Source organism: Falco rusticolus, chromosome 2 (genome assembly GCF_015220075.1).
Source record: "Falco rusticolus isolate bFalRus1 chromosome 2, bFalRus1.pri, whole genome shotgun sequence".
NCBI lineage: Eukaryota > Metazoa > Chordata > Aves > Falconiformes > Falconidae > Falco > Falco rusticolus.
The window spans coordinates 99903327-99918649 of NC_051188.1; the positions used below are offsets into that span (position 1 = coordinate 99903327).

General features: G+C 36.1%; 1 protein-coding gene across 1 annotated transcript in view; it reads left to right on the forward strand.

Moving 5' to 3' along the window:
- PRKX (protein kinase X-linked) overlaps positions 1-15323 on the forward strand; it is a 63046-nt gene that overhangs the window by 31554 nt on the left and 16169 nt on the right. Inside the window, exons 3-4 of the mRNA XM_037377600.1 lie at positions 3458-3721; positions 10209-10328. Of these exons, the coding sequence (XP_037233497.1) occupies positions 3458-3721; positions 10209-10328 (384 nt within the window). The remainder of the gene's footprint in view (positions 1-3457; positions 3722-10208; positions 10329-15323) is intronic.

The following is a 15323-nucleotide window of genomic DNA, read 5'->3' on the forward strand; positions in this document are numbered from 1 at the left end:
TGGTTAAAATATGGACGGAACAGGGTTTTACATGTATATCAATGTGCATACATAAATTCTTTGGGAAAAAAAACCCAAAGCAAACAAAACCCCAAAACGTACCAAACCCAATAAACAAACAAAACCCCCCAATCTGTCGGTGCACGTGGAACAGTGCAGCAAGGGTGGGAATAGAGAAACTTGGGTGAGAAGTCAGAGACAGGGATCTGAGGGTTTGTGCCCATACAGAAGTGATCAGAAATCCAAACTGATAAGTTTTCTTTGATGTCATTCATGGTTTATTCCCAAAATGTCAGATTTTTGAAATCGCCAAAAGCCACAGTTCAAATGGAAGTTCACTTGTGTGCAAGGCAAACATTCTTCATGTCTGCTAGCTCTCTGCCTTTTCTGTTGACATGTCCAAGGAGATGCTGCATCAGCTATGCTCAGGCAATTAATTGTCCATGTGATGCTTTTGTCCCTTGGCAAAGGTGACTCAAAGCAACCTAGCTGAATGTTAGTATTTGTGTACTTTAATTAAACAAGATTCATGGATGATTATAACTATGACAAATGAAACTCTGCAGCTTTTCGGGTGGCTAACAGCATCTTTTCAGTCACCTCTTCCTCTATCCAATGCATGGGTTTTTTTACATAAATTCTTTGACTACAGTTGATCAACAAAAAGGGGAAAAATTTCTATGTAGTTCTGCTTAAATGCCTTTGAACTGTTATCTATGTGGTCTGGGTTTTGTGTTTTCAATTAGCATCACCATCTTAAACACAGATGGTATCTTCTTCTGGTTGCAAAACAAGGAATATGTGTCAGTGCAGCATAATACTGTATTTTTTTAGCACTTTATGTTGGAGAATTGTAAAGTAATGCTGCATGTAATTTATTTCTAATGTTCATCCTTCCTCTATTTTCCTATATATAAGAACTTTTTTATAATTTTTTTCTTTTTCCTGTTACTTTTGAGAAATGCCATTCCTGCATATAAGGAGACCCTGCTTTTCTGTAGATACTGAAGTTATTTATCTACTCAATTTAAACTTTTTTTTGAAATGCTTGTTTGGTGCTCTTGCAACAGCTGGTCACTGAAGACTCCTAGGCAATTATCCTGGGTTTGGCTGGGATGGAGTTGATTTTCTTAGTAGCTGGTGCAGTGCTGTGCTTTGGTGTGGGAGCAATGTTGACAGCACATAGATGTCTTTGGTTCTTGCTGGGTAGTGTTATACTACATCAAGGACCTATCAGTTTCCTGGGCCCTGCCAGCGAGAGGGCTGGAGGGACATAAGAAATTGGGATGGGAAACAGCCAGCACAGGTGACCTAAACTAGCTAAAGGGATATTCCATACCATGTGACGTCATGCTGAGTACATATATAAGCTGGGAGAAGAAGAAAGAGGTGGCATGTTTGGCATTATAACATTTGTCTTCCCAAGTAACCTTTACACATGATGGAGCCCGGCTTTCCTGGAGATGGCTGAACATCTGCCTGCCCATGGGAAGTGGTGAATGAATTCCTTGTTTTGCTTTGCCTATGTGCACTGTTGTTGCTTTACCTATTAAACTGTCTTTATCTCAACCCATGAGTTTTTCTCATTTTTATTCTTCCAATTCTCTCCCCAGTCCCACTGGAGGCGGGGGGGGGGGGGGGGGGGGGGGGGGGGGATGGGAGGTGAGTGAGTGGCTGCATGGCACTTAGTTACTGGTGGAGGTTAAACCACAACAGCAATATTTAGTGCTATGTTTGAGAGACACACACATCTGTGGGTGCAGCAGTTCATATTGTGCTGTAATTTTCACATGTATCTTTATTTTGTTGTTTTTCATCTATACCAAGTAATGTATCCATTTTTCTGTGGATAGACAAACCTTTAAGAGTCAGTTATTGAAGAAGTTAATTCCAGTAAAATTAGTGTGTTTTAATGGTCTAAGTCTTCTGTTTTTTCCTCTATATTCTTTGTCAGATTTTGCCCTTCTGCTCCCGTTCATGGTTTTTTGGGGGCTTTGTTTTGCCCATTCCTGTTCCTCTTTCTTTGTTTTCTGTAGGTGCAGCTTTGCCTAACTACTTAAAATAAATCTCAAGAGTGTTTTTACATAGTCAAGAAGGATACTCTGAGCATTAGTTATTGGTAACTAATTAATGATGCTGATGACTTTGTGATAGGGAAATGGTGCCATAAAAGCAAAAAAAAGCAAGCCTGAATGCTGCTTTCTTCATCACTTTGGAAGGAATGGAGGAGCTGTTGCTGATGTCTGATAGTCTCTCATGTTCTTGGTTGCCTCAGTGCCAGCATCAAGAAAGAAAATCTTACTGAGCAAAAGTCACTCGATTTTGGTAGCTCAGTTTGCTGTGCTTATCTTTCTTGAGACTGTATGCCTTGATTAGGAACCAGCTAATGAAGGGGAAAAAACCAAACCCCAGAGAGAAAGATATTTGATCTTTCCATTTTGGTAATACTGCAGAAGCAGTTACTAGAAGCTGAAGTAACTTCTGTTCTTGTATCAATAAAGTAAGTAGGGATACAGTGTTCTTTATCTGTTATTGTAGGAATAGGGATAGCTGTTCCTGTTAAAACGGCAAAATACTCTTCGAGACACTATTAGATACTTATTTTCTTCTTAACTGTTGAGTTATATTTCTGTGTGTGGTATGTGAATTTTTTTACATGGATAGAAAAAGAACACCTTACTTTTGGAGAATGTGAGAGGCGATTCCTGTAGTCGGTAATGAAGCATTTGAAAGCCTCATGAAATGATTTTTCTTCCTTATCGGCTCTTTACTGCCCTCTAGTAATGACTGTACCACAACAGCAGTTTTAAATTAAAGGCAACAGTCTGAGGAATGGAAGGTTCTTATCATCAGGTTAATTCAGAAGTACAGAAATGAATCTTGTTTTGTTGTCATATTTGCTTTTCAGTTGCTTTTGTTAAAGATAGATCACAGTGTTTTACACTGATGCTTTAGTTGGGGTTGTATATTTCCAGGGAGGAGGGGATAGGAAAGAGGAAGGAGAACTGTGGTGTCCTGTTTTTGAACATACTGTCATAAACATCCATACAAAAGCAGATTCTGCTCATCCTGCATCAATTTGGCAATATTTGATTAAATAAAATAAACTGTAAAGTGTGTAAGAATTAACTGGTCTTAGCAGACTGGCAGTATACAAAGTCAGTTATTAAGTGCTTAACAGAAACCTGTTTTGTACAATGAAATTGAATCTTGTCAGCTAGATTTTCTTTCTTGGCTTGTGCCATGTGCATCCTGAACTATCTGTTTTACTTTTCAGGTTAAGTCAGCTACTCTGTTACATAATCCTGCTAGATTCTTGGGGGTTTTAGTATTTGCAGAATAGAAACCATCGATTAATTATATAAATAGTTGGGACAACAGAGATAACTTTACAGAAATTTATTTCTAAAGCAAATCAGAGTGATTGTTTGTTTATTCAATAAAATTTTTATTACAGATTTTGGACCAACCACGATGAACGTTTTTTATATATGTTAATGGAATATGTGCCAGGAGGAGAACTTTTTAGTTACCTGCGCAACATGGGGCGTTTCAACAACAGCACAGGACTGTTTTACTCTACGGAAATTATTTGTGCAATAGAATACCTGCACTCCAAAGAAATAGTTTACAGAGACTTAAAACCTGAAAATATATTACTAGACAAAGAAGGACATATCAAGCTTACTGATTTTGGATTTGCTAAAAAACTGGTGGATAGGTAAGTAGTTTTTTGTTACGATAATTAAGATTTGCATGTGAAATAGAAGAAAAAAAGTTTGATTTTAGAGCTCAGCAATTCACCTAACACTCCATGTGGTTCACGCATCTGAAATCCCTTAATATGAAGGAAATTATCACCTTAAACCAGCATGGAAACCAATATTGCACCTCAGCTATAACTTGGAGCAATTTCATAGATAAGCTACTGTAGAAAAGTATTTTTATATGAGTAGTTTTGTTTATTCAAGTTTCCAGCAGTCATCTTGTAAAAAGGGAGTTAGGAAGTAATATGAGCAAATATTGAGACACGTACGTCAGTATGTTAAATGGGACATTAATCCCTCATACATGTTGAATTGCTAAATGTTTTGTAACTCGTGTTTCCTTCTGCTTTACTTTTGGAGAGATTTTTGAAATGTGGGAATAACATTTTAAAACTGGAGACTATGTTTTTGCTAGCCTGTTGCTGAAATTAAACTGTAAAATCTGGACAGAAACACTAAGGCTAGCTTCAGCAGAAGTGGTCTGTTTAACTGTAACTTCTGCAACACTGTCAGCCTTACATCCGTTTTACTAGTGTATGTGAACTTTGATAATGCAGAGGTTTTTTTCCCCAGTGATTTCTCTGTTCTCTCCATTTGAACTACTCTTCCAAGGTTATAAAACCTGTTCTTAAAAGGAAGCAAGAGCTGTCATTGGGATTCAGAAAAAGGGAGGAAAAAACCTAGCCTGTCATATCAGAAAAGCAGTGTGACAAGGTTTGGTATTATGCCCTTGAGGGAGACTATTATCTGATTGTACTAGCTGCGGCAGCCTAGTAAGCAGGTTAGGCGTTAACATAGGTAGGTGCTCATACCCTGCACTCATCTGTTTACCTGTTTGATGCTGCTTTTGCAACAGTTCGCTGGGGGGGGGGCGGGAAATGCTGCAAGATCAATTTGAAATGAAGGTGGATCTGAGAGAGCTACTTTTAATGGATCCCTTATGAAGTAAAAGTCAGAGGCGGCAAATCAAGTCGTGTTATGGAGGTCATGAAAGTTGCTTCCCTGTGGGTTACATGCTCACAGTGCTGGGTTGCCTCAGCACAGAAGAATGGTAGGCAACTGATAATTACGCGGGTTCTGTTCACCCTTGAGGTCTAAAAGTCTGTTTTAAACCCATAGTGTTTTGGTATCAATGTGTTTTATTGAATTCAGTTTCTACTGGGCAAGCAGGTAAGTCTACAAACATTGGCTTTATTATTTTCTACATTTTATTTTTAAATCAAAATAACCTTCTGCAGGAAGAGGAAGGTAAGGCTATTTCCATGTAAGAAAGTAGGACAATCTCTTTATAGGACACTTTCATACAAATTCTTATGTCTTCTTACATGTGGATACTGCCACATAGTGGTTATTCTTAATTTGGATTTCTGTGGGTTTAAGGCACAATTGAAATAAACCTTCAGTAAATAAGGTGATAGTTCACATTAAGAGTATATTTTTCAATTTAAGAGTCTGTTTTTCAATCTGGAAGATGGATCTGTAAAAGTAAATTCATTCAGATACTTTTTAGGACATCAAAACAAGTTATCCCTGCTGCTTTTGATTGTTCTTTTGCATCCCGTATTGCAGGGGGGGCAGTGAAGTTGATCAGTTTGTATTGAATTGAATGGTGGAATTCTACAGTAGTTTTTTGAATTCGTAGCTGATTTACCTGTAACTGTACAACAGGTAATATAAATACAGAACATAAAGCTGGAAGGACTTTATCAGTTCGAGCACAGGTAGTTACCTATGCAAGTCTGGTTTGGGTTTTTGTATTGGGTTGTCTGTTTGTTTTGGGGGGGGTTGGGTTTGGTTTGGGTTTTTTTTGCAACTACCTTGTATTCTCTCCACTAGCTGCAGTCATTTTCACAATGCTGTTTTTGTCACTGTAAAAATATGCAGTTGTCAGCAACTTATCCACTAATGCACTTTAGTAGGTTATTTTGTTTCATAGAGTATTTGATCAAGAGTACAAAGTTTGCTGTGCATAAAAATGACAAAAAAATCTGTACACCTGAACCTTATGTGTTTATATATATGCATATATATATATATAGTGTATAGGAACTGCAAAAATAAAACAATTATATATGTTTTTCAAACAGCTGTGAGGAGTCCTGCCACTTAGGACCAACAAATGTATTCCTAGACAAGAAAAGACATAATATGTAAAATAAAACATGGTCTGCGGAAGACCTTAAATATAGTTACACATTCTTGATACATAATAACTTCCATGAATCTGTAGTTGCTTAATCGAGATTTTTCTGTGTGCATTTTACTTTCTCTCCGTTACCATACGTGAAAGGGTAAAGTGTTCACCATGTTCATGTACAATAACCAGCTCTAGAGAGAGTGACCAGCTTGTAGCTTATGTTCCCGCTGTGGGAAGCAGCATGCGTATTTGCCTTCTTATCAGTAGATTTTCTGAACGGTTAGACACTAATTATTTTTTTTTCAGAGAAAGAGGAAAGAGAGGAGGTTTTCTTGTCTCCTTCTGTTCCTTGTTGATACATTCTTCTGTTTATCCTTGTCCTCCCTTCTTGGTCATAGTGTTCTTTTAAAATTTGTAAATTTTTCTCCAAAACAGTGTGTCTTTGTCTCAACTGCTGTTTATTTCTTCTCTTTCGCACCTTGGTGGTGTTTAACTGAAGACTTACTAACCTTTTCAGTTTCTTGGAAGTACACTCACATAAAATAGATGTGCCACTACCTTAAAAAAAGCTTATTGTCAAGAAAGAAGATGGGTAGGGGTTATTTATATATGATTGTTACCTGAAGGATGTACAAAGGATTTGCTTGGAACTTTACAGCTATTACAATTTTAGACTTTTCTTTTTCTGGAAAGCGCATGCCACTTTTGGAGTATAGTATATACATTAAATATGTTTCTGATCTTTCTCACTTGTTTTTTGTGGTGGTTTTTTTGTTTGCTTTTTTTTTTAATTCCAGTGTTCTTTCAGAGAAGCACAAAAGTAAAGTTCCTAGATTTTTTTATTATTTTTTTTATGCACAGATTTCACTCAGAATGTTATGAAAGTTTTAGGTAGATAGGACTTTAAATGTTTGTTTGGGGTTGGGTTTTTTGGGGGTTTTTTTTTTTTTTTTGAGGAATGTTATTTGCTGTTAAATTTAGTTTATTCAGTTTACATTCCTAAAGAAACCCAAACAAACAAAACCCAACAATTTTAAACTATTAAAGTCTTCCTAGAAACTAGAGAAGTGATTAACCTTAAAGATACTGGGGATACTTCTGCACTGTTGCTTAAGCTGGATGTGCTTCATGACTGCTTTGCAGAGTGGATTGAAGAGAAAAAACAAGACACAGCAAGTCTTGTTTGCAAAGTGTATTGTTTGTCAATGTAGAAGCCAGAATGTCTTGCAGAACAAACTTGTGGGCAGGAAACAAAGCCATTTCCATTGAATACAATTATGGAGAAACTTGCAGAAGAGAACACCAAAAGGACGTTGTTATTATCTGGCTTATACACAAGAAGCCTGTCAGGGACTACAGAGGTGTATGCTGAATGGTATAGAACACTAAAATACGTTAACTATGGACACTTAATTTCTTCAAATAATGGTGTTAACAAGTCCTGCAAATATAATTTTATGGCTTACCTTTGTGACCAAAGTAGATTCTTTGCTTTATTTTCATGTTTTAAAATTGCATGTTCAGCTTTATCAACTATTGCTTGCCTGTATTTCAGCTTTTATATTTAAAACCCAGAGCAGTGGACTTTCTGAAGCAATTTAAAGGAAGCAGTCTATTCTTATTTTTCTACTTTATCATTTATCTTCAAAACAATGATCTGAATTTTGAGATGAATATGCAAAAGTCATGAAATAGTAAAGATTTTAAAAAATACTTAAGACAATTTGATCTTTTTATGGAATTTACTTGATGTGTTTTCCAAAATATTAAATAATTTGTTTCATGACCAACAAAAGAAATACAACTCATGATCTCATGGCACGAATACACAACTTGACAAAGAATTTGAGCTTCCTCCAAGTTTTTGTGTAGTTAGGAAACATACATTTCTTGATTGAAATTAAGAGAAGTAGGTGGTGACCTGGTGGTGGTAATAATTTTTTTCATAATGCAGATAGAGGACTCCAGGTTATGTTGGCTTTTCCTTAATCTGTGGTTTTCCTTTTTCTTGAATAAAAAAAATAAATATCTTGTTTATTGCCCTGTATGGTAATAGAGGGTCATTTTAGTTACATTGTCACCAGCAAATTATGTGGGTACTAGAAGTCATGGCCCAATGTTAGACTGATTTTTCTTGCATGTAAGTGATGTTCATAAGGGATGAAGACTGTATCGTTGCTGAATTTATGCATTCATACTGTTGGCAATTTTCGGGAAGAAAAGAATAACCATTGTGGGGCATTGTCTTGCAAACAGTCTACCTTGTCCGTTAAAATCGGTGTGCCTGCCCTGTCTGCCTGATTTGTACAGCCCTTCTTCACAAATACAGTAGAACTGGCAGCTGCTTCATTTGCAGAGCTGGCTAAATCTGTATAAATAAAAATCCATATGATGGATTGAATACACCTTTTTAAATTTGCGGGAGAGGGGACTATTTTGTTGTAAAAGATAAAGGTTTGCTGGTTTTCTTAATTACCTAGTCCTGATCTAGGCAACTGCTAGATGGCAGTGGTGTGTAAAGCAGCACTGTATGTAAGAATTTTCTTGAGCGTGCTTGATTTGGAAAATGAGAATTTATATTTTCTAGCAATTAAAATTATGCCACCTTTTTATGAAAAAATTGAAGATGTAGCCTTTACACTAGTAATGAATGTAGTTTCAACTTTCAAGAACCATGGAGCACATGAATGCATAGTATGTCTAATGCATTCTAACAGTTTAGTTGGAGTAATTTAGTTTTTGCCATATTAAAATCAAGCTTGAAGGAATTCCACTCTATGCATCATAGATCTTCATTTAAAGTTGTGGCTGGCTGTACAGCTTCTCTTAAGTGTTTTTATGAATCAAGGCTAAGGCTTAAAAAATCCAACCAAACAAAAGGAAATAAAAAAACACCCAAAAGCTGTTTAAAATAATTCTGCAATCTCAGAAAAATGTATTATTTAATCGTTAAAGCAGTCTGAGATTCAATAAGGTGCATCTTGAATATCTGTTTACTGTTAGGAAAAAGAAGTTTTGTTAAGTTTAGCGGAACTGTGGTAGGAAAAACTGGAAGTTGAAAGGAGTATGTATTACTTCTAAAGGTGATTGCTATTCATCTTACTGCATTTGTTCAGGCCCATGTTACCAGTTTGTTTGGAGAAGATTCTTCTTGCACTCACAAATAAAGCGGTTTCTTTTGATGCAAGTTAGGAATTGTGTTCAGTGACCATTAATATAGTAACTGTATTCTTTGTCATATTTTATTAGAATTCTTCTTAAAATGCAGTGCACTTTTTTCTTTCTTATTCTGTGCTGCTACTTCACCCGCTTTTGAGTTGGTGAGCACTTTTTCAGTCTCATCTTCTGACTTGCTATCAGGGAAGTGTAGAATGAAAGAACATTTTTTTCTGTAATGCATATTTAAATATAAGTCAAGGTAGTGAAGCCAGGCAAATTCTACATGGGTATTTTTACAAAGAGTTCACATTTCTGAAAGAAACGGTTTCGAAACATTCTATAACATATTAATTTGGTCTTTGTAAACATTAACTACTTAGCTTCAGTTAGGTAGCAATGTAACACTTTTATATCCTGAGCTTATAGTAAGAAAGTTACAACTAAAAATGGCATTAAAATATATCAAAAATAGTATTATTTACATATCTCACCCTTGCTTAACTACATCTTGTACCTATTTTTAAGTAGTTAAAAATACAAAATATTTTTATTTTAATGAATATTGTGGATGTGGTGACAGGTTATATTTCAATACTATTTGAAAAACATCACTTGGATTACTTTTACAGTCTTAGTTATGTCTGCAGCTATTTACTGATTTAAACTACTGGTTTTTATCCCCCCTCTTCCCTTTGTTTTTTTCTAAATAAGAATTTTTCCTTTTGCTGGCAAAGGCCAGTAAGCTTGCCTTTTGCTGGGCTTGTCAGAAACAGTCCATGAACTCCCAGGGGTTGCAGCTTACAGGACGAAAACCACTGTTAATAATTTCAAAGCCTTAATGGATAGACTACTACAACAGCAGTCAGGATACTCTTGTGCACAGATATGCCCTGCAGTCTAGAAGTATCTTAATTTCCGTATTTATCTGTTGTAGTAGAATTGGAGAGCATTGTCAAAGCAATCTTAGATCTTGTAGAAGTCTTTCTTTTTTCTCTTATTTCTCTGTACAATAAACACATAGATGTATGTTGGGTACTTTCTATGTGTGTGTGTGATTATTATTTTTTTTCTATTACTGTTATTTCAGTTTCACTTCAGTCTGGTTTTGTTTGTTTTGTGGGTTTTGGTTCTTGTTTTCCTCCCAGGACATGGACGCTGTGTGGCACTCCCGAGTACCTTGCACCAGAAGTTATACAAAGCAAAGGCCATGGAAGAGCTGTGGATTGGTGGGCCCTAGGAATTCTTATATTTGAGATGTTGTCAGGGTAAGTGATAATGATTACTATATCACAGCAATATTATGTAATACAGTAATACAGGATGCTTTACTAGTTCTGTTTATGATATTCGGAATAGCAAATTTGGCCTAAATTTATTACTGATACACCAATCTCATCTTTGCCTCTGAAGGAACTGGAAGGCTATACAGAACAACGCTGTTGTTATGTGGATTGTTTTGTGTTTTGTTTGTTGGTTGTTTGATTTATTTATTTTTTTTTTACTTAACACTTTTAACAGCTGCTCTTTTCCTTATCTGTTTTGGAACGTCAGATTTTGTTGAAGTTTGGATTTTTGTACATAAAATCCTTTATATTTAAAGGGTAAAGAAGAGGCCTACTAGTTATCTTCTGAAACCTCTGTAATTGATTTCTAGCATAGTGAAATAGTATTTGTGGTGAGACCTTTAGTCTGTAAAAATGCACAGTGGCAAGTAGGAAGACTTTTATTAGTACAGTTTGTATCACTACAGAACACTGGTTTTCTTTAAGCCAAAGAAAAAAGAACAGGGAAAATCTTAAAAGGTCTGTTGGGAAATCAGTTTGCTCTGATTGATGAAAACGTCACTACTTCTGATGTTTTGGAATTTGCTTGATAAGCAATGTTTCCAAAAGATACAAATTCAAACTGAAGAGAGACTTTGTAGCATTAATATAATCACCTGTTTCTGACTTTAAGAATTAGGTATGTAGAAGCTTCATTTCATAAAATAAATACTCTTTGTAAAATAAATAGCTGTTTTAGAAAGAATGTGAAATTCTGCTTGTGTACTGAACAAGGCATCTGCATGTTTTTTGTATGGGCTGTATCGTTTGAAGGTACTTGGGGGAAAAAAGAAAAAGTGGGAACTTTGAGTGAAATGAGTTTTGCCATGGTTGGTGCAGTAGAACAAATGCAGGTGAAAGCAAGGCTTTCATAGCTTTGGAAGAATCAGGGTATATTTCATCAGTTTGGTTTCATAGTCATTAGATCTTTCTGGTTCCAGGCCCAGGGTGCTCTGTACCTTCTCACTCCCTGAGTCTGCGTTGAGTTGCCTCTGTGGCCTTTCATTCTAGATCTGCAACTCCATAGAATGGTTGGAACAAAAACTTCCCTGTGTGGATTTCTTCTTCCTTTCCTCTTTACAGTACTGTCAGTTCAGGGTAACATTGATGACTGTTCTGGTGTTTGGACAAGCTCATCAGATTGTAGACAGTTCCAAATAGATGATTACTTCAGAGCTTCGATCCCTTGCATGTTTTCTTTCACCCAATAGCATCAAATCTTTATCCCAGGACTGCACTGCTGCTGCTGCTTACTTTTTTAATGTCCTGCAGGCTTACATATGCATTTACTTTTAAGGCAATTTCTGGACAGAAAGAGCATTAGAATATACTAATAGTTCCCTGCTGACCCAGACAGGCTTGGCTGACTGGTCTAATAAAAAGTCATTATTTATGTAGGCTGATCTGTGCAGCAGCCAGGCTTTACCTTTCTTCAACCATTCCCTGTAAGGGTGAGCGGCCCAGGTTGGTCAAGGGAATCCTTCTCAGAGGGATGAAAGGAGCAAGAGATTCCCAGCAGCCTTGTTGCCACTAATATTAGTCCTAGACAGCATGAAGACTGTAGATTAAAGTGTCTGGTGCTGTAACAGGTGCTGCAGTCTCCCAGCTGTAGTCTGAGTGATTTACCTTCCTGCCACAGGTTTCAGTGGGACCACTGTCTTTGGTTTGTGTGGCCTCAGTGTAAATGGGGTTTGGGTGGTTTTCCTTTCAGTGCCTCACAGAGATGTTGATAGGATTCTCTTTACTTGAGCACTAACAGAAACATGCGTTTCCAAAGTTAACATACTGACTACACGTGACAGTCAAGCAAGATCTCATCTCTGTGTTCAATGAGACCTCAAGAATGCAGGGTGCTGAAGTATGACTGCTATATATTCTGCTGCAATATGACAGGTATATATTTGTCATTAAAAAAAGGGAGCAGCTGCAATCATTTCTGTGTAGGATCTTCTATGGCCTGATAATATCTGACTCAAGTGATGGGATCTGGATTCCCCCAAGCTCAATATAAACACTTTGGCTATAGGGAGTCTTAACGCACAGAAAGAAATTACACATTTCTAAAAGGCAACTGAGATGTAGGCTGATTGACAGAGCAGCTGCCTGCTGCAAGTGATTTTTAACGGTTTTAGTTACAGTGTTTGTGTAGACATGCTCTCCATAATGATTGAATGCTGCTTTTTACTTTCTAGTGTTCGGGTGAGTCCCTTTCCAAGGCTGGGGTAGGGACTCCACACATTTGTTTGTTTGGGTTCCTTTGTTTGGAGGGTTTAGTTTGGTTGGTTTTTATTGATGGGGGAGGTGGAGAGCATAGATTGATACTATTTGCTTAGTATTTTTAAGATTCTGAGGTTTTGGGGTTGAGTGGGGCAAGGATTGTGGCATGTGTGGGTTTTCTTCAGGAGGGCAGGTTGTTGCATAGGGCATATGCTATTAGCATTTTATCAGCTTTTTGCTGTTGTTGGCAATAGTGTTTTAAGATATGTTTCCTCAACTCAAAATGTGGTTTGATGTTTACTATTAAGGCTTTTAATGCAAAAACAGTCCTAGGTAACTTTATACCTTGAAATTCAAAGAAGATTTAAGAAATATAAAAATTATTTGAAAGTGAACAAAACCTGACTTCAAGACTTAGTTATTGTCTGCAAGTAAATTACTCAAGACATTTGGTAGTAATTTCCTGAAGTTGCTCTCTGTGAACCCCAAAAGCAATTGAGAAGAATTGGTAGATGTGTGCATAAGGAAATAGTCTCTCTAAAAACAAACAAACAAGTGTGGTTTCACTTTCCTGTTCTGCAGTGTCTTATTTCTCTGGCTTAATCTCTAGAGGCCCATGGAATTTTAGTTCTGCACACACTAGATTTAAGGCAAGGTCCCATTTAGGTTTAAGATAATAAAATAATAGGAAGGAGAAAGAACAGGGAAAACCAGGGGTGAGAAGATATCTTTACAAAACATATTAGTAATATCAAGTTCACAGAGTTAATCTAAGCAAGATAAACAAACCGTCAATAAAAAGAGTTGAAAGATTTTATTTATTTTAATATATGTATTTTATATTTTACTTAGTTTCATTTTATTACTGTATTATTTATTTTGAATATGTGTTCTGTTACAATCTATGGTAGAGGAAAATATACTTGTTATTTAATGTTAGATGTCAGGTCATAATTGTACAGGTATAATTAGATACGTATAATTAGAGATGTGTAGCTAACTGAATTTTCTCATTTAATGGGGACTTTGTGTTTCTCTTTCTTGCTTTGATGGTCATATGTGATATGCTGGTCTATTGTTATAGGTAGCTAATGGTTCTTGTCTACGGTTTCATATTCTCAGACCTGTGTGTTTTCCCTTGAGGTTCTACAGTTTCTCTTCTGGAGTGCTAAAAATATCTGTTATCTTTGGGACCAATGTCAGCGCTGTTGTTATGCATCAGTTAGCAAAAGGAATGGTTTGCAGCTGTTGTCCCATACACAGATGTATATATATATATATTAGTTTCTTTTCAGTTCTTGGAAACAAGGCAGATGTTTGTATTATGGTGTGAAGACAGTTTGAAACTCAAGGCAAGGGGGCTGCTGATTTATTAGGTAGCTTCCAGCAGAATACTTTGTTTTATCTATAATTTGTGGTGTGTTGAAGATTGACATTTACAAGTAATAGAAAAGTCAAGTTACTTGGTTTGTCCATAAGAAAACTATGCAGTTTTTCAAAGGTATTCTAATTTTGCATACAGTTCAAATACACTTTAAGCAGTGTTGCCATTAAATTATTATATAGCCAATTGTGACTTAAATTTCAAGAATTCTAAACATAGTAATTTCAGATTTTCAAAGTGGGAACACAAAGAGCATTTAAACACGTATAAGTATGTATAAATTTATACATGCTTCTTATTCTTGATGTGACACCTCAGTAGTGTACAGGATATTTGGAGATGGAAGAAAAAACCTTGCATTTCATTTGAGTCCACTTACTGCAGATTACCTTTGTCGTACATAGTTATAAAGTCTCATTCTAATTGTTTTCTGCATTTATAGATGCTAATATCTAATAACAAATACAAAATTGGAAATTGAGTGTACCATTTGTCAACTTCAGAGGATGTGAAGGATATAATGTTGCCTGACTAAAAAAGAAACTTTATATGATAGTCTGTATGATGTGGAAAGTTTTTATGCATCTTAAATATCGATCACATTTTGCTTGTTTTTTAGTGTCAAAGCAAGAATTCATAAACCCACAAATATTTATTTTTTTCCCTGAGATTCTTACATTGTCCAGTTTCTTTCTAGCCAAGATTATTCAGTTTTTCATAATGAAACTGCTTTGGCCTTCTGAACAACACCAACAAATGTTCTTCAGTCTTTCTTTATCCAGATAGTTTTGTCATGCTTTTCTGTTGTTTGAAGTACTACCTTTTTTTACTTCATGCATACAGACAGTTTTACTTAACTATTCTGATGGAATTTGATTTTGTCGGTGGCTGAATTTTACAGTATTTCAAAGGAAATGCTAATTCCCTTGACTGTCAGCTAATTAATGAAGAAATTAATACTTCTGACAGCACTTAGTGGAAATAATGTATAGTATTTGTTGAGGAATAAGCTAGTTTGAGTAGCATAAAATTAAGGAAAGAATGTGAAATGAGGAAATGTTGTTTTCGCCCTTTTTTGTGTTACCAGTGATTTCCAAAGTCACTAGCACCGTATTTGTGTGTATACGTATGCAGTTAAGTTCTCTTAGAAAGTAATTATAAAACACTGGGGCGATATGAAAATGTCTTAGAACATTGGACTGCAATAGTGGTTGGACATTATTAGTATGGTTAATGTGCAAAATCCCTTTTTTTCTATTCTGTAGAGAGGCTTGAGACAGAAGCATAGTAGAGGGATGCTTTGGTCATGTTACAGAAGTCAAGGTGGGACTGAGATT